We start from the raw sequence: 25,104 nt of genomic DNA, 5'->3' as shown, positions 1-25,104 counted from the left end.
CCCAGACATTGTGGTCAGCAGCCACTGATGAGGTTTGTTTTCATCTATAATAAACAGGTGTAATAGAATTGGCAACAAAAGATCAGGGGCTGCAGAAGGGGAATGAGTACTTTAAAAATTGGAGAGCAGTGTCACCTAGTGGCTTTGGGCTGTCACTACCCACCCGAAGAAGTCATGTTGCAGAAACAATTGGTGGTTATTGATCAGGGGACAGCAAACTTTTTCAGCAGGGGGCCGGTCCACTGTTCCTTAGACCTTGTGGGGGGGTGGACTATATTTGGGGGCGACTGAATGAATTTCTATGCCCCACAAATAACCCAGAGGTGCATTTTAAATAAAAGCACACATTCTACTCGTGTAAAAACACCAGGCAGGCCCCACAAATAACCCAGAGTTGCATTTTAAATAAAAGGACACATTCTACTCATGTAAAAACACGCTGATTCCCGGACCGTCCACTGGCCGGATTTAAAAGGCGATTGGGCCGGATCCGGCCCCTGGGCCTTAGTTTGCCTACCCATGTTATTGATGAAGCCTACAGAAACATTACCGTTTCATATATAGGACTGGTCATGCCATGCCCTTTTGTGTGTGAAGAGACATGAATGCAGGATGTTTGAATTTTTTTTAAAAAATGAGTTGTCCCTAGCAAAGAAGGGAGGCAGAATTTGAGCTGCCTACTCTTTAGGTAGCAAATATATATTGGGCTCACATTCTTCATACAGGATATATATATATATATATATATATATATATATGCTTTCGTAGATTTTCACGGGTACAGGAATGCAGGTTTTGGTGTCTTCGGGTGTCTTCCCGTGTAAGAGTCGGGGTGTCTGTGCGACGTTTCGACGAGGTCTCACTCGTCATCTTCAGGCTGGTGCTTTCGGCTTCTTGTTACTGGAACAGAATATATATATATATGGCATGTTGTTGCAACAGGCATCTTACCAAGCAGGAAGGGTGGATCCAAATGGTCCGCATCTTCCAGGCATGCCTGGAGTTGTTCAGCGACCACCCGCTCAATTACTTTGCCCAAGAATGGAAGATTTGAGACTGGGTGATAATTGGCCATAATGGTCAGGTCCAAAGATGTTATTTTAAGAAGCGGTTTAATAATCACTTCTTTAAGGGAGTCTGAGAAGGCTCCCTCACAGAGGGAAGCATTCACCACCCCACAAAGCCCTTTGCCCAAGCCCTACCTGGATCGCTATTATGAGCCAGGATGGGCAAGGATCAAGAAGACAGGTAGTCGGTTTGCCCTGCCCCCACACTGGAGTCTACCTTCTTCCAAAGCTGAGCTATTTTATCTGCAAAGAACTTTGTAAAGTCATTACAGGAGATTTTGGAGTCCTCACCAGACTACGAACCACCTGAAAGAGTCTCCTGGTACTGACTGAAAGAGATTTGCCTAGAAATTGTGTGCTGCTGGGCATTGCCACCACATATGATGATATCTTCCTCTTCTCTTACATCCGCTCCATCTGGCATTTAAACAATACAATTTGGCAGGTGTATAATCTATATTTGAAATTTAATGCCACCTCTCTATTTTTGGAGGAGATAATTTTCCTTGGGGGCTTAGACGATAACAAAATCCATCTATTTTCAGAGATTTCAGCATCTCGTTACTTTTGCATAAAAATTCATTCAGCTCGAAGATGGCTGGAGACACGAGGGCTGGAGACACCTTCATCTACCAAAAAGAGGGGTGAAGGAATGGAATAATTATAAGAGAAAAATAGAAGGATTCACTGTATTGTAAGACACAGCCCCCAGTTTTTCTGGGTATTCCTTTAACCCCCTACAGCTCCAACAACCCTCTCATCTCTCTCTCTCTCTCTCTATCTCTATCTATCTCTCTCTCTCTTCCCTTGGCTAAAACAAAGTGTAGCATCACACAATGTGTAATCTGCCTATGGAATCCATTGCCACAAGATGCAGAGTGGCCATCTCTGTGTCTCGTGGCAATGGGTTCCACAGATGAATCACACGCCATGTGAATAATAGCTTTTGTTTGTCTGCCCAAATCTACTGTTAGTAAGTTTCACTGGGTGAGCTTCAGTTCTGGAATCACAAAAGGATGAAATATGTCCCTCTGCTTACTGGTATTTCTTGTGTTTATTTCTACCTATCTTAGAAGGGGAAGAAATGGAGGCAGTGAGAGATTTTACTTTCTTGGGCTCCATGATCACTGCAGATGGTGACAGCAGCCACGAAATTAAAAGACGCCTGCTTCTTGGGAGAAAAGCAATGATAAACCTAGACAGCCTCTTAAAAAGCAGAGACATCACCTTGCCAACAAAGGTCCGTATAGTAAAAGCTATGGTTTTCCCAGTAGTGATGTATGGAAGTGAGAGCTGGACCATAAAGAAGGCTGATTGCCGAAGAATGGATGCTTTTGAATTCTGGTGCTGGAGGAGACTCTTGAGACTCCCATGGACTGCAAGAAGATCAAATGCATCCATTCTGAAGGAAATCAGCCCTGAGCGCTCACTGGAAGGACAGATCCTGAAGCTGAGGCTCCAATACTTTGGCCACCTCATGAGAAGAGAAGACTCCTTGGAAAAGACCCTGATGCTGGGAAAGATGGAGGGCACAAGGAGAAGGGGACGACAGAGGATGAGATGGTTGGACTGTGTTCTCGAAGCTACAAACATGAGTCTGACCAAACTGCAAGAGACAGTGGAAGACAGGAGTGCTTGGCATGCTCTGGTCCATGGGGTCACAAAGAGTCGGACACGACTAAACAACTAAACAACAACAACATCTTGTGCCCCACTTGGTCTCTTCTCCCCCCCCCCTTGAATTCTCTCGTCATTTGGGCTGCTCATTTTTGAACAGTGATGGCAGACATCTTCAGTATATTTCCTCATTATACAGGTTTACCAGGTGCTCTGTACAGAGATCTTTCATTACACTAGCACTAGTGTGAAAGAACTTTCCCATATATAAAAGGCTGCTTTGGAGTGCTCTTTGCTCCTGGATATAAGGGTGTATTTTGTTTCCAGAAGTCTTCATCTTTTTTTTCCTACAGAAATTGTGGCACCTGACAGATGAGATGGTAGATTTCTAGAGATACTGGAGGAGGCAGCATGCATTGTACATGACCACAAAGGGAGACTGCATTGAAAGAGTTTATTGTGTGTTAAAGAGACAGAGAGGTTTCTGCGTGCCATTTGTGGAGCACATTTCTCTTCCTGCATGGAGATTCCCTGTTCGGGGGGGGGGGGGGGACTTACATAGAAAGCAACACACTGTGGTTGGCAAAACACTGCCTGCTCTTCAAGCAGGCATCAAAATATCACACTCCATTATTCTGGATTAGTAATCGGGTGAATATGTTCCTTAGCCCCATATTCATAACCACTAACATGGTTTAGAACATATTTATTGTTTGTCGAATTTCTATGCCAAACCAAGATGAAGACAAAAGGGTGTGATTAACTTGGCTGGGAAACAGGGAACTGAATATATCTCTTTTGTTCCACTTGATGGGTGTTTGGTGGAGGGCAAGGGAAGGAATGTGGCAGGGTCCAGGATGCTCAGATTACTGCCACCAGACCTCCCCTTTCATGATGTAACCATGATGTATAAGGGATGTAGTTTGGGGGGGTGTAACATGGGGATTAGCAGCTAATGAAATTTTGGGTTCTCTTTTGTACAGGGTTTCCATCTTGTTCCACCTTGTGGCAGGTGGGAGTCCTGTCGTGACAGTCTTCAATAAACACCAAGCCTACTGGCTGCTGTTTTGCTCTGGTATTCCTGGCTGGTGTCCTTCTTTCTTGTCCAAGGGAGCCCTCCGATTTATCCTTTAACCAAGTGGAGATTTGAACCCAGGCCTTCCAGCTCATAGCCCAGCACTCTAACCATTACACCACACTGGCGCTCTTGGACTACAGCTCACAGGAACTCTAGTTCAGTGTTTCCCAACCTTGGGCCTCCAGCTGTTTTTGAACTACAATTCCCATCATCCCTGACCACTGGTCTTGCTAGCTAGGGATGATGGGAGTTCTAGTCCAAAAACAGCTGGAGGCCCAAGGTTGGGAAACACTGCGAGTTGTAGCCCAAAACATCTGGAAGGGCAGCAGGTGTTGAAGGCGGCCCTGTAGATTTGGAGGCTTCCTATATCATTGCTGTGTTCATTTATAACCTGTCTTTTTCCCTGAAAGGGACTCAAGGCATCTTACAGCTAAAACAGAAACAGATATAATAAAACATTTGGGGGTGGGGGGGGCGTAGCAGTCATCACCACCTGTCAGGAATGCTTTAGTAGTCATTCCAGGGGGTTGGACTAGATGACCCTTGGTATGTCTCTGCAATTCTAGGATTAAAAAGCAAGGAAACATTGGTAGAATGTGTGTGTGATTTTTATTATTATTTATTAAAACTGCATGTCGCCCTTTATCCATAGATCTCAAGGTAGTTCACATCATAAAAACATACAGATCATTACAACTTCATGCCCTGTATTCCAGAAGACGCCGGACAGACATCTCTAGGGGCTGCTCTTGCTCTGCATTTCCTGTCTCTTAGCACGGGGTTGCTATCCCCGCCCCCTCGAACGCATCTCTCTACGAGCACCGCCCTCTTCCTCTTTTCCCATTCATGATTTTCCCGGCTGACGTCACTCCAACGCCCCATCCAATGAGCGAAGCCGTCAGCCTCCCTGCCATTCTCAGCATGGGAAAACTCCTCCCACTACCTCTCCCTTGAAGGGGCGGAGCTCCTCCTCCTGTCTCCTCTTTTTTTTTTTTAACCCCTCCTGGACTAATCCCCTTCCCCCTCCCTTCCCTCCCCACGGCTCTTATTGGTCGGCGGGGGCGTCTAACCCCGCCTCTTTTCCCCCCCCCACATAAATCTCTCGGGGTTTTTCTTTACAAAGTCCCCGCCCCGCAATCTAGAGCGAGCGAGCTCGACAGGGGTAAAAAAAAGAAAAACCACCCACCGGCTTGGAGCGACATAGGTCTCTCCCAATGAGAGACTACTTTCGGAGAGATGCTTCTCTCCCATTGAGCTGAGAGAGGGCGTCCGCCCGCCCCCCCGCCGCTGCCTCGCCCCGCCCCTCCGCCTGGTGGGCGTGCGGAAGAAAGTGGGCGGGGCGGGCGAGAGTCGGCGGCGGCGAGTCGGGCGGTGGGAGCGAAGGCAGAGCGAGTCGCCCCGCTGTTTGCCCCCCCCCCGCGCCTCCTCCTTCCTGAGGGAACACCAACGGCCGGAAAGTGACGGTTGAGGGTGCGGGGGCGCGCGAGGGGCTTCTTTTCCCGCCCTTTTCTGACGGGTGGGGGGGGGGGAGGGAAGAGAAGCCTTTTTCTGAGGGAGAATCGCTGAGGCGGCGGCGGCGGCGGCGGCCGGTTCCTCCCTCCGCCAACCGCGGCGGGCCGCGCCCTCAGCTCCGCCGCCGGGTGAGGAGGGGCGATGGGCGGGCCGGTGGTCTCCTAGCTCCGCCGAGGCCCGAGAGCGGCTCCTCCTCTGTCGTCGTCGTCCTCCTCTCTCCGCGGCCTGCTGCCATGTCCGGGGTGGTGCGGACCCTGAGCCGCTGCCTCCTGTCGGCCGACGCGGCGTCGGGCCGGGGCGAGAGGCCTCCGCCGCCGCCGCCGGGCGAAGCGGGGAAGGAAGGCGGGCGGGAGGCGGAGCGCGAGGCCCGGCGCCGCAGCCGCGAGATCGACGCGATGCTGGCCCGCGAGCGGCGCTCGGTGCGGCGCCTGGTCAAGATCCTGCTGCTGGGCGCCGGCGAGAGCGGCAAGTCCACCTTCCTCAAGCAGATGCGCATCATCCACGGCCGCGAGTTCGACCAGAAGGCGCTGCTGGAGTTCAGGGCCACCATCTACGAGAACGCCCTCAAGGTGAGCCGGGGGAAGGAGGAGAAAGATTTAAAAACGGGGGGGGGGGGGTAAGCTTCAATAAATGGCATATGCTTAGGAGGGAGTGGCTTTGCTTTTCCTCATCCCTCCTCGCCCCGTTTTTCCTTTCATGACGTGTCTTAAGCCTTGAGGGTTGGGGGGGGTCCCTCTGGACACCGCTGGGCTGGTTTGCTTGCTGGCTTGCCTGCCCCCTCTGTATCCCAGCTTCCCTCTCAATGGGAGGTGCAGGGTCCCCTCACATGAACCCCATGAAGGAGGTTTAGGTCAGGGGTCTGCAACCTTTAAGACAAAAAGAGCCACTTGGACCCGTTTCCGAAGGAAAAAAAACTGGGAGCTGCAAAACTCGTCCTTATAAAAATAACTTTTTTGTCACTTTTTTATTATTTCTTTGTTTGACCCCTCAGAATTACTCCTCCTCATAGAAATAAACGTTAAATTAACAAGTTACCTTTTTTTGTGTGTGTGTTCTTCACTCCCCTTCAAAGCAGTGACCAGCGTACATGCCCCCTTTCAATGCAGTGACCAGCGTACATGCCCCTTACAATGTAGCGGGCGGGCGGGAAGGTGACGTCGGGACGGTGTGCAACTAACACACGCACTGCCCCCATGCGACGTCACAGCCAGTACAGCGCCCGCCACAGTGGGGAGTGTCGGGGCGCACAATGCACCTCCTCCCAGGAGCCGCGGCAAAGGTGTAAAAGAGCCACATGCGGCTCCGGAGCCGCGGGTTGCAGACCCTTGGTTTAGGTTGACCAGGAAGACAGTGACAGGGCCGAGATCACCCAGCGTGCTTCACAGCCGAGTCAGGATTTGAACCCTGGCCTCCCACGTCCTGGTTGAGAGTCGGGTCAAACTCTTCATGCGACACAGTCAGCCTACAGAACTCACTCCCACTGCAGCCAGAGATGGCCACCAATTTGCCTGGCTTTGAAAGTGGGTTAGACAAATCCGTGGAGGAGGAAAGGGCTGTCAGTGGCTCCTGGTCGTGATGGCTATGCTTTGGCTGCACAGTCCTTGAGGGAGCAGAGCTTATGAATACCAGTTTCTGGAAAACACAGGAGGGGAGTGGGCTCTTGTGTTCAGGGTCTGCTTGCATGTTTACCATTGGGGCATCTATGGTTGGCCACTGGGAGAAGAGGATGATGGACTAGCTGGGCCCTTGGCCTGATGATGATTCAATTTTCAGCAAGGCTTTTCTAATGCCAGCATGGCCAGTAGGTATGGATGATAAGAGTTGGAGTCCAGCAACATCTGGAGGTCCAATGGTTTGCATTGACTTAGGAATGCTGTTTTGAGTGGTGTACAGAATGCCCTGAATAAGTAGGTTGAAATAAAATGGGAGTGTAAGGCATACTGAAACAGATGACTGGGGAAAACAGTGCCAGCACTTCTCATACGAGCCAGACGATGGGTGGAATAAGTGTGGTGAGGCTGTTATGCGTTCTGTTTAGTGTGCATTGATTCTGAGGGAAAGTAGTGTGTTTTGTAAGGTAGGAGATGAGAAACAGGCAACTGGTGGTGGAATTGTGTGTTGCTTTGAATGGTTTGATTAATAACTAGAAAGCTGTGCCATAATAATAAAATGATTATTACTGTGGTACCTTGGGTTACATACGCTTCAGGTTACAGACTCCACTAACTCAGAAATAGTGCTTCAGGTTAAGAACTTTGCTTCAGGATAAGAACAGAAATCGTGTTCCGGTGGCGCGGCGGCAGCAGGAGGCCCCATTAGCTAAAGTGGTACTTCAGGTTAAGAACAGATTCAGGTTAAGAACGGACCTCCAGAAAGAATTAAGTACTTAACCCGATGTACCACTGTATGCTACTTTCCCTCACACGTCAATGTATATGCTTCATATACATCCAGTTCAACTTTACAATGATCCTGTAAGGTAGGAGAGCTAGGCAACGGGTGGAGTTGTGTAAGGTGGAGGTGATACCAGTGTGGGTACAAAGAGATGGGCTGTCAGTGTTATGCTAGGTGATATTATATTGCTTTTCCTAAGTAGTCTGTTTTCTATAATTTATTTGAATGATTCTTGGAACAGTATTCTTGGTACCACTGTACTTGGAATCATAGAATTGTAGAGTTAGAAGGGACCCAAAGAGTTTTCTTTTTCTTTTCTTTTTTTCTTTTCTTCTGTTGTTGATGTTTCTTTGTAAACTGAATGTATATCTTTATCTGGAAAAAAGCAATAAAAATATTTAAAAAAAAAAAAGAAGAAGGGACCCAAAGAGTAATCTAGTCCATCCCCTGCAATGTTTCATACAACTTTGTATCCATTGGGTTGGTTGACACAAAAGGATAAGCCAAACCATGTCTTACCAGGACTGCATAAACATATGGACTCCCAGAGAGAAGCTCACAGCTGCTTTACTTCTGTACCTCACAGAGCTAAGCATGTCATCCAAATCGGGACTTATGGTTAAGCTCTCTCATTGCTAGCCATGGTTTATTGTTGGCTGCAGATCATGGTTAGTGAGAAAGAGAGCATAACCATAAGTCCCGGTTTGGATAACATGGTAAACCAAACCATTACTTAGTTCAGAGTAGGAACAAAAAAGGACTGGGAAAGGAGCAAAGAAACTGCAAGGTCTCTGGAAGGCCATGTATTTGTGCGGTCCCAGTGAGCCACAGTTTAGCTTAGTGTGTTGTGCAAACCATTCTTGGAATAGTCCTGTAAGACCAATATTTGGAAGCCAACTTCTCTCAGTGTTCCTGTTCTCATTTCTTCCCTCTTTCTCCTATGCATCCTGAATAGCCCTGTCCCACACCTCCTGGATTATGGCTGTGTTTCAATGTTTTGATTGTCTGTTGTTCAAATGGAATTATGTGGGAGGTGCAGATTACATGATTTCCCTTTGTGGTATGTCCAGGTGTGAGAAGTAATGGTGTTCTCCATTACCTCTTGGTGTAACCTTCCTGCCTAAATTCCCGAGACTGACATGGAGGAGAAAAGGGCCCAGTTCCAGGTTTCTGGAAATGGAGGATGGGATGATAGAAATTTATGCCATCACCAAGTATATAGACTCCCTGGAAAGGAGTTTACGCACCCTTTATCACACAGTTCCAGTGTAGCTTACCACCAAATAAGCAAAACGTATTCAAATTCAATAAAACAATTTAAAACAAACTGAAGACTGTACCTCAGACAATGTAGATGGTCTCACAAAATTCATACTACTTAAATGTTGAAAGCCAGGATAAGGAAATGTATCTCCTGCAAATGGCTATATAATGACAATTCTTGGTATACCTCTATGGGGAAGGAGTTGTATATTTTAGGAGTTGTGACAGTCAGTGTCCTCTTCCAGCATCTGTGTTTCCAAGAGTGACAGAATGTGGAATATTGGCTGCTTTCTTATTCTTTGCTTTGTCATTGACATGGATCAAAATCCACAGGTCACCATTAATGTATGTGTTGAAATGAAATAGATGAAAATTGCCCATCTCTGTTTAGAGTTGAATGAAAATGCATGTGTGTGGCTAAAGTGAGCTAAGGAGTTATTAATCTGGGCAGAGTTACACCTGTGCCAGTCCAGTTTTTAACCATGGCAAAGTAAGCTTATTTCTCTCTCCTCTTATGTGAGAACTCCCTCTCCCTTCTATTTTTTGAGCTTAGCTCTGCTTAGAATTGTATATGTACCAGACTTCTTGCTGATTGTGCAATGCTCTAAATTACAGTTTGCAAACCTGGTTAGAAGGGTCACTGAAGCTGACCTTGGTAATTGCAATGTATTAAAATGACATCTAGAATAACAGGTGTTGAACCTATGGTATGTGGACTCAGTATGTCTACACTGGCCACCTCAGAACAAACTCAACTCAACTCAAACCTAGCCATTTGCACATATTGCTGTCTCAGAATATATACTAATAAGTAAAGAGGGGAGGTGTAGAGTTGGAGGAACAAGGAACTCAGCCAAGATATGCACACCCTGCCAACTGCACAGACTTGTTTTAAGATATTGCTCCCCAGCCTTCAGGGTTAAAAACTTTCCTTTAAAAATACCAGGAATCCACATTTTCTGTTGTACAGACAATATAAACCTGAATATTGCAAGCAGGTTCTAGGCTATTGGTTTTGACAGCTATACTGTAATGCTTCTGAAGAGATGCATTATTCGGTAGGTTCACTTAAAAAAAGCTCTGCTGCTGTACACAACCAATTCTTTATAGCATGAGCTTTCATTGCCAAGAACCTCCTTTATCAGATGTTCCTCTCTACAAACTAATACAATAATAAACATGTTAGTTTTTATGGTGTTACAGAAGTTGGTTTTCTTCTTCTTTGCCACAATATTACTAGTATGTTTGTGGTAATGCTCACAGTGTTCTTGAATGTTACACAGCCCTTGAAAAACAAGCCCCTACTTGGAAATAAGGATATAAATTTGCTCTGAAAAATGTGTTCATAATCATATTGTGGGCAAATTGTATCTGAAACCAAGCAATCACAATAAGCTGCAAGATGGGTGGTTCGTTGGCTGCTGTGCTAAAGGAGGTTATAAATGGGAAGAAGACCTTATGAAGGACTGGCATAAACTAGAAATAATGCTCAGCTTTTTAAAACCCATCAACATAGTTTAGCTGTAAGAAATAAGAGGATGAGGACTGAACAGTTGAAGAGGAAACAGGGAAAAGGTAAAATGAAAGAAGGTGCATTCATGCTCAGATACAGCAGTGGACTGAAGGGTAGCTTTAAATGAGTGGATTTAGAAACCCTTCAGTAGGACAAGGAGGGAGAAGTTGTCATCCTGGAGTTAATGAAGGCGGTACCCTTTGGTACAGGCACATCTTGATCTTCTCACATCGCCTTGTATTATTGTCTGCTTGTGACTTAGGCACAGAAATGTGAGGAGCTGTGGATGTGGCACTGAATTTCTGCTGGTAACATGCAAGTGGATAGGAGTATAGTATCTTTCCACAAGACAATTTGTGTTATAGAAGTCATGTGCAAGACCATTATCAGGTTGTGAGCTATTGTATTGGTATTATAAAAGCAAAAATTGTGTATTCTGACTTGGTGTGATGTAGTGTTTGCCTTTTAAGACTGTGCTTATGACAATGAACATTGGAGTTCTGTAGTTTCATATCAGAATTGTTATTTTTTATAAGACCACTGGCTCAAGTGGCAAATGTGATACATTTTTCAGTTGCTCTTAGAACATACAAGTATGTGCTGACTAATGGGATTTGGATGTGTTCACTGTCCTAAGCGAACATGTAACTGAGCATTTATTGTTATTTTTTAATGACTCTTTTTAAAAGAAAAGAAAAAAACCTATGTGGTTCTGTTGCTGACACTCTGCATTTTTACTGAATTCACTGAACTATTAATCAATATTGTCCCTAACATTAAACCCTAGAAGAGAACCTGTGAAGTATTTCACTTTAGCAAGCAGTACAGTAGCATTTAGGCCTTCTAGGGAAATTTCATTTTCATTTACCTCATTAAGATTAATTACACAATTATTTATTGTGATATTTTAATGACTTTGTGTAAAGAAGATAGGTGTTTGTATTATGCTCTTCAGGGTTTGAAAATAGTTGCTGTTTCTGTTATAAAAATGCAGCCTTTTTGAATTGAATGGCCATCTGTCATTGTCAAAGAAAATATTGCTGTTCTAGTACTTTCACAGATTTTATATGTGCTTCCATTTGACAGCCAAGAAGAGGGTTTGTAATCTTGAGGTTAGGAAAAGTGATGAAATGTGTATCCGTATAGAGAAAACATAACTTAAAAGTGAGTGGATGGATTGATTTAAATCACTAAGAAGAAAAAACCCAGTTTAAATTCAGTTGCCCACTTATAAATTTACACTTCCCTAACAAGCATATGTTTTGCCTGGTTACTGTAACAATTAGACTGTATTAGTTTTTAGCCAAATAGAGCTATTATGTAACCCTTCAGCAAAATTCTTATGTACTATAGAATTATGTTTGCTTACAGATAAGGTGTATGCACATGAAAGAATTCTAAGCAAGAATGCTTACTTGAAAGCTAAGTTTTGAATCCTGTGCATCCTTATTTGGCAACCAGTCCCACCAAACAAATTAGAACTCCCTTCCAGGGAAATATGCATAAAATAGGGCTGTAACATGTCTTAGGTGTTAAATACAGATTATAGAAATGCATTCATACACCAAGGTAATACTTGTTGTAGAAGGGAGTGGTAAATTAATGTCCATACTACATATAGTTTCAGAATTGAACACAACACAGAGCTCAGGTAACTGGGCACAAAACAGAAATGCAAGATAATTTGCATGAACTCAGTGGATGATCCTGGTGAGATATAAGATATCGTCACCTGAATTCTAGTGCTTAAAATGACTTGCTAATTGATGCACAGTATCAAACCATAATATATGAACTCTTGTACTGTACTTGTACCCTTGTAATGACTAGTAGCACCTTAGAGACCAACTAAGTTTGTTCTTGGTAATTTTTTATTTTTTTAATATATTTCGACTGTTTCATGCCAACACGGTTACCTACCTAAATCTTGTAATGACTGATGAAGATGTTTTCTTCTTCATTCTTTCTCTTCAAAGAAAAGCACTATTTCATGAAGGGATCATAAATTCATTTTCATGACATTATAAATTTACATTTAAGTTCATATTAAACTAGGTTTCTTTTTAGAAGAGAAACATAATAAGCTAAGCTTAAAAATTAAATCAAATTCAATTTTTTATGTTACCATTTTAGAACATCATTTTTTATCATGAGTAACCAATTATTGAAACCTTCCCTATTTCTTAGGTGTTAAATACAGATTATAGAAATGCATTCATACACCAAGGTAATACTTGCAATTGGTAAACAATGGCAATACTTGCATATCATTTAGATTATTTTTGTTTTTGAAACTCTTCTGGTATCATCCTGGCTTTTTAAAATCTTTCTATTACAGAGAAGACACACAGTTAACAAAATGCTGAATGTAAGCCCCTAATCCAAAATTTACTTTTCCATTTAGCGCAGGCAATGGTTTAGAGTCGTAGCTTTTCCTAGCATTTTATGGGGCAGGCTTCCCAAACATCAGTTTTGCTTTGGCTTAAGTAAATAGTCATTGGTTAATGATGGTTTTGCTTGTTAACCAAGGCTAAGCTTCAGGGCAGTTTTTAATGAGAAGCGCTAGTGTTGGGAATACACAGACTCTATTAGTTCAGTAGATCCACCTGGAATAGAAAAGTATATAAAACACCTAAATTAGCACATCTGACAATCACATGACTCATGCAGTACTATTGTATAAATGGTTAGTTGGAAGTAAATCCCTCTATGTTCAATGGACCTTACTCTCCAGTGCAGTTTTAAAGTTGACTTTAATTTAACTTGCTAGATCAAAGTCATCAGCAAATGCAGCCTTTGGACTAACAAAAGTCAGCTGCTGTTTCTTTGGTGGTCAGCTGGCAGTGTGTAACCTTAGGAGCTGAAATCTGGTTTATTTCCATATGGGTTTATCATCATGTGTGTAGTGTTCTTGGTAAGGACTGCACTGTTCCTCTGAAATGCCTGAACTTGTAGAGCCATAAATTTCAACAAGAATTGCCACAGTCTGAAGAATTCCTCAACTACTTCTGCATACCCAAGAGCCAAGACAATCCTTCTCTATTTTCCTTAGTAGCCCCTTCCTTTCCACCACCACCCTATCCTGCATAATAGTTAGCTTTGAATAATTTCAGTAATTTCCAAAGTGGTTTGTCATGCAACATGAGGAACTTCCCTTTTGAAGAGAAAACAGTCAAACCTCACTGTGTGAACATGAGTCATTATTATTATTATTATTATTATTATTATTATTACTATTACTATTCTATTAAAACACAAAATGCATTATGACATATGCTAATGAATACAATCACCATTTAGTAGTAAATAATTCTTTCTTCATAGTAAAATAGCGATTTGTATAAAACATAGTTCTTAGCATTCATAGTACTGTAAGAGTTAACTATTGTTACAAAACACTCCTTGAAGATACACAGTGGGTCTTGATGTCTTCCCAGATGAACTCTTGCTTTTAAAGAATTGACTCTTTCCTTGGTAGAGCGATGGTTGTGAGGTGATGCTTAATAATGCTTTCCTCTGATGTTCTGGGATAGAGGCTAGGCTGGAAAACCTGTAAGATCCTGACTTGTTCCTCGCATCCTTTCTTTAAAAAAGATGCTACCTTGGCAGGTACAGTCTTCTAGTAATCTGGTAATGAGGTTGATGTTTTTGTTTGCAGGTTATAGCTCTCTTAGTTAACTAGAATTGATTTTTTAATTGCAAATTTATTAAAGAAAGGGGGGGACAAAAGAAGAAAAAACAGCTCACATTCACAATACAACAAACATCAATACATTCATCTTAATGTATACTTGCAGATTGATATATGTCCAAATAGGTATCCCAATGTTAATGTTTGTAGAAAAGTTTCCCACCCCTGCTGCCAGGTGTTTAAGAGTAAGAAGTGTAACTCTAACCTAGGAAAGTTTAATATGCTTTGGAAGCTAAATATTCAGTGTTTTTTCTCTCTTAAAGTAAGGCATTTCTAAGGTCTTTTTTAGTCCTGCAATTTCAGTCTGAACACTTTAACAACTATTGCACAAATTCTGTGTTGGATCTATTCAGTTGTAATACAATGTAATATTGATTATAATCCTGATCATGGATGTTTGGGGCACTCCCAATAAGTAGCTCTAATCAGTTTGCATCTCCCAGAGTCCAACCATCATTTTTTTGTTTGCATTAAGACAACTCTTAAAATCCCTTCTCCCTTTCATTGGATTTACTTGGAGACAGAGAGTCGTATTATAGTTTACAGACATAACTGCAGTTACAAATACAAAGATTGGGTCGTTAAGTTCCTGTAGGCTAAGTAAAGGGCATTGTATTTTGTTCATGTGTTTAGTCTTTTAACTCTGTATACAAATCTTGATGTTTACACTGCTCACCTGGGGAACAGCAGCATTTGAATGAATGATGAAATATATGGAAATATTTAAGATTCTTTGCTTTGATTTTGTGTTTGCAAGACTCATAAAGGCCAGATGATGTATGTTTGAAGTGTGTTGGACAGGTTTCCTCAGGCAGCAAAATGGAACCATTTTAGTTACTTTTCTCCCATGCCAGTAAGGTTAAGAATTTCTACTGGCCTCCTAAAAATCATAGTAGAACATGCATCCTGGATTCTGCGATATGACAATCTTTTCGTTAACAGTATTAATGCATCCAGGCTGCTGCCCAGCACTAAATATAGGGTTTGTAATATATAAACACTATATTCTCCTGTGTTCCAAATCTCTAGGCTCTTCTTCCCATAATCTTGTCAAATGTGATGCAAATGTTTAGGAGAAACTGTTAGCATATTTTTAAAGGTCTGTATTTTTTAAAATATTAATGTTATTTACTTAATATTTAGTGCTGAAGTTGGCGGTGACTTTGGAGCTCAAGAGTAGCACATGAAATAATCTGCCATGAGAGTATTATGCCGATAAAATGCATGTTTTTAGAGAAGCAGTTGGGTGGGTTTTTTCTATAATACCTGCAGTTGGCATCTGTCTTGAGAGATAATGGAAGAGTGTGCCATCAGGGGTAAAGTCAAACCATTGAAGAGTTACAGCACCTGCTGCAACTGTAGAGACCAATATAGATGAGACATGCTTTATTGCAGCTGGGGCAGATGAAGGTACAGTAGAACCTCTACTTACAACCGCCTCAGGTTACAAACGCTTCAGGTTACTCCACTAACCTGGAAGAGTTACTTCGAGTTGAGAACTTTGCCCCAGGATGAGAACAAAAATCGTGTGCCGGTAGCGTAGCAGCAGCAAGAGGCCCCATTAGCGAAAGCACGCCTCTAGTTAAGAACAGTTTCAGGTTAAGAATGGACCTCCAGAACGAATAAAGTTCGTATCCAGTTTCATTGGTACAGATGCACCATGGTATTCCTTCACTCCTCCCAATGGTCATTTCTCCACTGGTCATTGCTGTGGATACACAACCTGACTGACTTGTCTCCAGGCACTGTGGTTGTCTGCAATGGACTCCCACATGGCGGGATTAATGTTGCCAGCCTTCATGTCTAGTTTGCAGACGTCTTCTTAATACAAAGTTTGCAGATATTATCTTAATACCTTGTTACTAGTTCTTTTTTCTGCCTATTCCAAAGGTCAGGTTGAGTTATGGAATCTTACCCTATTTTTAATCCCCATAATGGCTCTGAAGCATGAGAGTCAGAGAAAGTGGTTTGCTTTTAAATGAGCAGAAATTCTAACTAAAATTGGTCACTGTACACATATAACAGTTTACTGTATTATTATTTACTAAAAAAAAAAATGCTGCTGTTCAATCAAGGATCACATCCAAGGATATTTACAATATAAAAACACAAAAATGTATACACAACATAGTAACAAACACACACTCCCTAGTTTAAAATACTGTTGATTGTTTAATTAGCCAAAGGCCTGAGACAGAAGGAATGTTTGCCTGGAGCCTAAAGATATGTAACAAAGGCCTCAGGCAAGCATTCCAAAAATGGGGAGCCACGACAGAAAAGGCCCATTCTCGTGTTGTCATTCTCCAGACCTTTTGTGGAGGTTCAGGGCAGCCAAAGTTGTTGAGCTTCTTTGAGGGGAGCCAGTGATCTACCATTCACCTTAAACTGGATTTGCTTGTCATTCACTTTTTGGTACATGACTATAAGCACTACAGAGTATGCATCAACAGAAGAACAACTTATTATATATATTTCTATATCCTGCCTTTCTGTCTGATAGCAGACCGACCCCAAGACAACTTACAGTAAGGGGAAAATAAATACCGTATTTTTTGCACCATAACACTCACTTTTTTTCCTCCTAGAAAGTAAGGGGAAATGTCTGTGCGTGTTATGGAGCGAATGCCTACGAATGGCAGGGGGATCTGCTGCAGTCGTGAGCAGAGGATCCATGGTTCCCCTTCCTTCCCTCCTCCATGGCTCGCTTTGAAACAGCAAAGCGGGAGAGGAGAGGAGCTGCTTACATGAGTGTAAGCGGCTCCTGTCCGGTTTGTTCCTTTAAAGCAAGCAGGCTCTCCACATGGATCCTCAGGATTTTTGCACTGGGTCACCCCAAATTCACCATCAGATCACATAGCATGTCCATGGCTACATCTTGCACCAAAAAAATCACGCACCCACTGTTGCCTGGGGCCGCAGTGGTGCAAAAATGTGGTTACAAAGCATGGATCCACATGGATCCTCAGGATTTTTGCATTGAGCTACTCCAAACTCACTGTCAGATCACATGTCTGTGGCCACAGCATGAACCACAAGAATCATACATCCACTGTTTTGTTTAGAATTTTTTTTTCTTGTTTTCCTCCTCTAAAAACTATGTGCGTGTTATAGAGCGAAAAATACGGTAAATTTTTTTTTTAAAAAAAAAGACACTGATGACTTACAAATGTTATGGGCAGCAGAATGAGAAACGTTAGCCACTGTCCAGTCCTTATGTGAATGTGATTGTTAATCTACTGTATATTTGGAAAGTGGTTTGTATGTCTGTCTATTCTATACATTTGGACACCTCAGGAGATACCTTTGCCAAACAAGCATTAGGGTTTTTTAGGTGGGGCAGCAGTCTTCAGTGATGTTTGGATGCCAGGTGCCATTTTGAATCAAGTTGACAGACCAAAACATAACACTAGATTGTCTTTCCCCAGTTTTGGGCATAACAGGTCCAAAGTCACAGATTCCACTTTTTAAAATTTTAATACAAAAGCTTTATTTTTGTTTCTATAAATACCTAGACAGCGCTGGGCACTCCCCACTAGTACTATATCAAACTTTTAAATCTGCCAGTACAGATTTGTGTAGGCAAGTTGTGAACAAGTTGCCAGAATACTAGCAGTGGTTGCTCAGGAAAGCTTTGATTTAGGGACTAGGATTAGTTTTGTGTGAAATGTAAGGCAACAGGTTGAATGCACGTCATCCTCTTGTTCTGTGTACACATTCATAAAATTTAGGAATTGCTGATTGATGGACACTGGATTTAAATCCCCTAAGTAATATTGTAACTCTTAGAAGCACTATTTATAGCATTGTACTTAAATAAGTCAAAATACCATTATTCCCTTTTGGTCGTAAAATGACTACCTGGGAGTTATACTTCTCTTTACCACTTATTGGAAATAATTTTGAAGAGGAGTGAAATAAAAAAGAGCAGCCACTCCATGAGAACAAGCACCACAGAAGAAGAGAACGAGTATGGTTCTGATAGGAAACTATTATGATCTCATTCCCCAGTGTAGGAAATCTTTCAGGCAAGGGCTGCAGCTGTGCAATGGTAACCATTTGAAAGCTGCTGGAGTGAAACAAGACTGCATCTAGATGAGTTTAAAGAACTTTAGAACACTGGAGCCTTAGCAGGTGAAAGGTCAGAGCTAGCTTGTATGGGCAGGGATGACGCATACATATTTGCAACTCAATTTAAGAGGCGAGTGGAAGATAATAGACTGTAGCAAGCACAATATGGCTACAATATTAATAGCTTTCTTGCAATTGTTCTACTGCTTTACGTACCATTCTACAAACTGGATACAAATGTATGTAATGCAAAATATCTTCAGATACTCATTTGTACTGTTCATTAACGTTGTAGCAAAGAATGCTCTAGAAGAGTAAAATGGGAGTTTCATAGCTTAATTAGCCTTTTAACATTTGTTTTAAATCTCTTTCATTCTGGTAATGCATCTTACCCATAATAGAAACTTCTATGCGGTGGGCATTGGGATAAGGTTTAACTCCTTAAAATGACCTCACAATTTAAAATTGCTTTTTGTCTGTATCATTTCACCTTTGATTTATTCTTAAATGGAAAACCCCAGCTAAAGCAGTAAACATCGTTGTTGGCAAACCAAATACTTAAGAATGGGAGCAGGTTTTCAAAACTCTTAGTTGCAGTTCAGTGAAAAAGAATGTTAACTGCATTCCTTGAGTTCATAGCTTCCTTTTTACAGGCTTTTAATAATTGTACTATGCTTTGTGTTGAATGCATGCTCTTTGAACAGTTTATCTGAAGGATTAAATTGTATGGAGATGAAGTAATAGTCATTCAGGGTGGCTCAGTGTTTACATTAGAGAAACTGCATTAGAAAGAGTCCAACCTGATAATGGATAGTTGAAAAATTTTAATTAGCTGCCCTTTTGCTGGAATACTGGAGAAGCTGCAACTCTCCTACATTGCTAAATCTAGCAGCCTTGAACCTGCTTCTTCATGATATTTTACTGCTAAATCTTGTACTGAAGCTTGTTTCTTATCCTTGATCTTCAGCATTAAAGTTCCTGGGTGTACTCCTTAACTGTAGGAATGAATTCTGAGGTTGATGCTTGGTGGGTGGGATAAAAGAGCTCCTGAATAAGTATCATCATGTAAAATTTTAAAAAGTAAATATGGGTAGGGCAATGCTTACTGTTATAATCCTTGTGTGGTTACAGCAGACAAGCCTACATTTTAGAAAATGACATTAGTCATAATGAACAGAAGTTGCAACTAAGGATTCTATAGTTGGGCTTCCTTTGTCTCCCTGCTTTCCAAAAGCAAAGAAATTGGGAGAAAATTAATACCTGTGAAGTTTGGTTAAAAAGAAAATATTTAGTTAAAGCTTTCTAATCAGCCCCCTTATTCAATCTTCTTTAGAAGATTGAAGTCTGGTATGGATGTTTGAAATCTGAGGTTAAATGTGCTTAATGCAAGTCTTCTATAGATAGAAGGCAACAAAACAAATTTTGATGTTAACTGATCATATCAACTCAGATCTGTGATAAGTACTGTTCTCTTTGACTAAGGGTCCATAATGAAAGTATTTTTAAGGAATTGCACAGTATGAAAGAATTGCATTGTTTCTAGGGGATACTAAATGAGGATGCTTTGCCTCTGTATACAAAATCGTTCATTGCATGTTCTAGCAAGTTGACAGTGTTTCTCGTGGTTTTTATTTTAATGTCTTGATCTATTACAAGGAGAAATAGATTGGTTTCGGGACTTGTGAACTCTTACTGCTTGGAATGCTATTACTGTATGTGATCCAAATACATTTTATTGGGGGTTGCATTTACAGTAACTAGTAAAGAAGAAAAACTTATTGAAGTGACTGGTCAGAAATCACATAACTGCACACTGCTAGAAGATTCCATAATTCAGACCTTTCCTGAAGCTTGCCAGAACACCACAGAGGCCTCTTCCCTCTATCCTCAGCAAAAGCTAAGGTCTTGGTTAGAGTCCTGACTCAAGAGTTTGTATAACCTATGTAAGGGGCCATTTATTTTTCACAAAATTCTGGCACCTAATGTGAGTATGCACAGAGTTTTTCCTTTTCAGGGATGCCAATAGTTGAAAAATGGCTAGTAGGACAGGCTAGGGTGTGTAGATAAACTGGAAAAGAGGGTAGAAGCTGAAGGTGAAGCAGATAGAGATGCTTCTAAATGCTCCTGACTCCTCCTGCAAGATGAGCAGGTAAGGAGCCCTCACTTCTGCCATTACTATTAGCTAATGCCATGATACAGCACAAAGACAGACTGCCACTTACATAAAGGTGTTTTAACTTCATCTCATATTTTGTCACAGCCAGATATATATATTAAAAAATTGATTGGTTTTAAGTGTCATTTCAATTCTTCATTTTATATAGTTCTTTCCTTCAATGTAAAAGTGTTTTCTTTGGTCACTAAGTGTATTTATCTGTTCCTCTAGGGCTGCAGGGTTCTAGTCGATGCACGGGACAAACTAGGGATCCCTTGGCAGTATACAGAGAATGAGAAGCATGGAATGTTTCTAATGGCCTTTGAAAATAAAGCTGGGGTGCCCATTGAGCCTTCTACGTTCCAGTTGTATGTACCTGCCCTGACTTGCCTGTGGAAGGATGCTGGAATCAAGGAGGCGTTTAGCCGTCGAAGTGAATATCAGCTGGTGAGTATGCCAAACAGAACTTTGTTACCAGTTCATGGTGAAAGTGGGCTAGAGTATTATTGCCACCATCCATTTTCAACTCTCAGCTCTACCCAACATGACAATTGATATGGATTCATTTGTATCATATAGCATGAGCATAATTTGGCCATAAAGCAGTGGTAGTAGCCTAGTGAGTATCTTTAGTTTTAGAGGGCTTTCTAGAATTTTATGTAGCAAATATTCAGTAGAATGGTAGGTCTGACTCAGAGCAAGTTTTAAGTTTATCCAAAGCAGTGGTTTTCAAACTTTTTTCTCTGCACCACACTTTCAGAATAAAAATTTTTTAAATAAGAAATACATTGGAAAACAAAAAGAAACAACACCTAACAGTGGTTGATTTAGAACATAGAACACAACTACTTCATAATATGATCATGGGACATCCAGAAACTATAAAACTATGTAGCCACATAAGAACAGGAATCATTCTCAAAATATAATATTGTCTGTCACTGAATCTTCCCACCACACATGCCCTCCTCTCCTGCCACAGGAGTTTTAGTTACTCTGCCAAAGATGACACAGACCTAACAATGTAGCTGATATACACAATTAAGCTTTTGTCACCCTTTTAAGAACCACTGGTCTAAAGGTAAGAATTGAAGCACAGGTTATTTCTGCTAGCGACTGAGGCAGCCACCTTTCAGTCTGGGCAGCCTCAGTCTTCGTGGCTGCCTCAGTTGCTGGCAACAAAGCCTGGAGAGGTGGCAACTTATGCACAAGCAACCCATACACATTACATCTGGCTTTGTGTTGTGTCTCCATCCATGAATTCTGGTTTGTTTGGCTCACAACAAACTACAGTTTGTAGCCAAGGTTTGCTCTTGGCTTACTGGTTGGGACTTTTTGAAGTGAAGCAAATTGCAATCCCTTGTTCTAATATAATGCTAAATTGGGAGTTGTGAACTTGTGTGTGCTAATAATAGGGAAACAAACAGTTCAGGAGGCACATCATGGCAGCCATGAATTATGGTTTACTGTGACTTGTGAATTGAGGCAAAGTGCAAAGTTTCATTAACAGCATCAAGTTTATGGTGACAGTCCATTGCTCTCTCAGAACCTCCTCCTAATCCAAATTGGGAAGTATCCTGGCAATAATATCAATTAGTATGACTTTATTGAATTGAATTAATGGTTTTGATGAATTTGTAGTTTTCCTTATATGCTATTGTGTTTGATATAGTGATTGCAATATTTGTTGTTTTTTAATGCTACTGTGATTATTGTGAGCTACTTTGAGCTCAACGTTTTTGTTGTTGGAAAAGCGGGATGCAAATATTAAACAAATCAAATTGCCTAATGGAAAGACCACAGGAGCGCTGTCTAAGCGCTTGAGGCACTCTACTTTTATAGACAGTGCATCAAGTTTCTGGCTGTGAATCCTTGCCTGGGACCTTGAGCCTTTAGCACTGTGTGGGTGGATTGTACAATAGCGGTATTTTCTCTGCTTCCCTCTTTCTCCCTTAAAGCACACTAAGTAGCTTCCTCCCATCTGTGTCTCATGGTAAGTCCCACTGTCTGTATTATGGAAGCAAGCCTTTGGGTGACAAAAGCTTCATTGTGTATATCAGCTACATTGTCAGGTCTGTGTCATCTTTGGCAGAGTAACTACAGAATAAGAATTCTTTGATAATTGGTATGTGCCCCCCCCCTTTGGATATGAAAGGAATATATTGCTTTCTCTGGAGATCCTGTAATTTCTACTTTCTTTGGCATTTTTTGTCTCAACCCAAATGGTAGAGGCTTAGGAGTAGAGGGTTTGTAAGAGGTTGGGACCAAATTTAATGTTTGTTAGTACAGTGGTACCTCGCAAGACGAATGCCTCGCAAGACAAAAAACTCGCTAGACGAAAGGTTTTTCCGTTCTCGATTTGCCTCGCAAGACGAATTTCACCTATGGGCTTGCTTCGCAAGACGAAAACGTCTCGCGACTTTGTTTCCTTTGTCTAAAAACAAAGACATGTTTTGTTTATAAAGTCAATTTATTTTCCCTTCAATTTTTGAGCTGCTCTTTACAGTATGTGTGACTTTAAAGAGCAGTTAATAAACTGTTGTTGTACCAAATTTGGCTTTGTTTGGACTTTTTTTGACCATAGGAACGCATTAATTGATTTTCAATGCATTCCTATGGGATTTCGTGATTCGCAAGACGAAAAATTCGCTAGACGACAAAACTTGCGGAACGAATTAATTTCGTCTTGCGGGGCACCACTGTACTGCTAATAGTTACCGATATTTCCATTCTAAGCAATCAAAAGCTTTGAGGATATCTAGGGACATAATTGTCAGTGGGAGTTTAGTTGCCTTGCTGTGTTCAATCAGATTCAGTAGTTCCTGATGGGATCTGTTATATTGCGACCAGGGATGAAGCCAGTCTGGTCTGGAGCTAATAATTTGTGTAGGAAAAATTTTAGGTGGTTAGTCAAGATTGATGTGAATATCTTGTAGTCTTGGTTTATTAATGAGATTGGGTGGTATGATTCTACTTTGAGGCTGTCTTTGAGTGTGTTTTGGGATAGAGACTATCTTGGAGGAGGTCCAGGTTTTAGGAATGGGGCCCCCTTTTATGATGTCATTGAATAGGCGGGTGATGTAGGGCATTAGGGGTTCTTTGAATTTCTTGTAGAATTCTGCTGTAAAGCCCTCTGGGCCTGGGGCTTTATGTGGTTTCAGGTTTTTGAGGTCCGTATTTATTTCTTCCAGGGTGATAGGACTGTCCATTAATTCCTGTTCCTCATCTTGTAGGTGTTTTCTGGTATAGTAGGTCATTTCCCTATTGTGCAGATAAATGGGAACATTAGTGCATGAACACAACTCTGCTTCCCTAAAAAGTGGTATTGTTCAGGCTGGCAAGAAAGCCGTTTATAAACCACCTCAGTAATATTTTCTGGGACAAGTGTGATGTTTATTCAAGGGGGGGTCATAGTTTTTGAAGTGTAGCGGTGGGGGGAGAGATGAAGGGGTTGGGGGAGAGAGACCCAAGCCTTAAAAAACACTTCGACATCAGCATCAACTGTTCAGCTCCCCAGGCAGTCAAAATCTACAAGTTTTTCACTCTGTTGAGTCCCAAACTTCTAACTCCAGTAACCAAACCAGGGAACCCTTCTTATCTAAACTCTGAAGAGCCACTGTTCTGTTGAAGGTGACAGAAGATGGACCACTGATGTGAATCGGTGCATGTGAAACTTCAGTCTTTTTCAGTTAAAGGGAAAAAAGGCTTTATGTGAAAATGTCTGTAGTCACGTTTCACAACTAAAAAATCTACAGCTATGAATCCATTTTTTCATCTAGACTGTGTATTATAAAAGGAAGATACTTTTTTCTAGTTGGCAGTTATGTTTAAAGAAAAGAGGCTGTGTGAAGTAGCTGGCTTGACTATTTGTTTTAATGTCTCTCTCTCTCTCCTCCTTCCATAAAAAAAAGTTTCCGGAAACAATCTTCAAGGTGTTCTTTTTGAGAATATGGAAAGTGTTGCTTTGAGTAGTAATTTACTGACACCTTTCAAATGTTTTCTCTGTTTCAAACACTGACTTCTGCCGTTCAGACTGTGGCAGACTTGTGCTTCATTTGGCTTGACTCCTGAACAAACTTCAGGCATGTGTCCTGAGAGGGTAACTTGCCCTACCACATCACTAAAAGAAGCTGCTTAACTGAGCTCTATTTATTCATTTAAGTCAGGCAAAAAAGCTTAGAAAAAGTCTACCAGGAAGAAATGGTTTTTAATAGATTGCCATTGCTTTACGTAACATGTTTTGTGCTGGAATGCTAATGATTTGCATCCCTCTTCAGTAACGCTAACAGTAGCATCCCAGTCCAAGGAATGCTGCAGCTTGGGTGCTGATGTTTTGCCAGTCTTCAGTGCCATTTTTTAAAGGGACATCTTGCGTTGCATTGTCTGGACAGCTGTACTATTTTGATGGGCAAGTATTTTCCTGCTGCAAGTCTCTATGCTGCAAAACAGTGTAGCCTTCAAGCCTGTGAGCCTTCAAGCTTGTCTAGCTCCCAGTATTCCAGCTGAGGTGGCCTCTCACTTCCACAGTGGAGGACTGTCTTGCTCATAGGGGAAAGGGCAAGGCAGAGCAGCCTGAAGAGCTGCCAATCATATATATATATTGGGGGGAGGGATCCCCTTTGTGTGGCTTATTCTAGTTTTTTTCATGGTGCAGTATTACCTGATGCTTATTATTTTAAAAACTATTTGTATGTGAAACATTCTGGGAGGTTCACCTGAAAACAATATGTTAGTTAATGAATAAAC

The 25,104-nt window shown here is 41.8% G+C and overlaps 1 protein-coding gene across 1 annotated transcript in view; it reads left to right on the top strand.

Moving 5' to 3' along the window:
* Positions 1-5,473: 5,473 nt before the first annotated feature.
* Positions 5,474-25,104, top strand: part of GNA12 (G protein subunit alpha 12) — a 36,615-nt gene continuing 16,984 nt past the window's right edge. Inside the window, exons 1-2 of the mRNA XM_082199849.1 lie at positions 5,474-5,843; positions 20,590-20,805. Coding sequence (XP_082055975.1) covers positions 5,508-5,843; positions 20,590-20,805 — 552 coding nt within the window. The 5' untranslated portion in view covers positions 5,474-5,507. The remainder of the gene's footprint in view (positions 5,844-20,589; positions 20,806-25,104) is intronic.

The sequence above is a fragment of the Podarcis vaucheri genome (assembly GCF_965113315.1).
Source record: "Podarcis vaucheri genome assembly, chromosome: 14".
Taxonomy (NCBI): Eukaryota; Metazoa; Chordata; class Lepidosauria; order Squamata; family Lacertidae; genus Podarcis; species Podarcis vaucheri.
The sequence above is the reverse complement of the archived record's forward strand: the minus strand, read 5'-3'. Positions and strand labels throughout refer to the sequence as shown.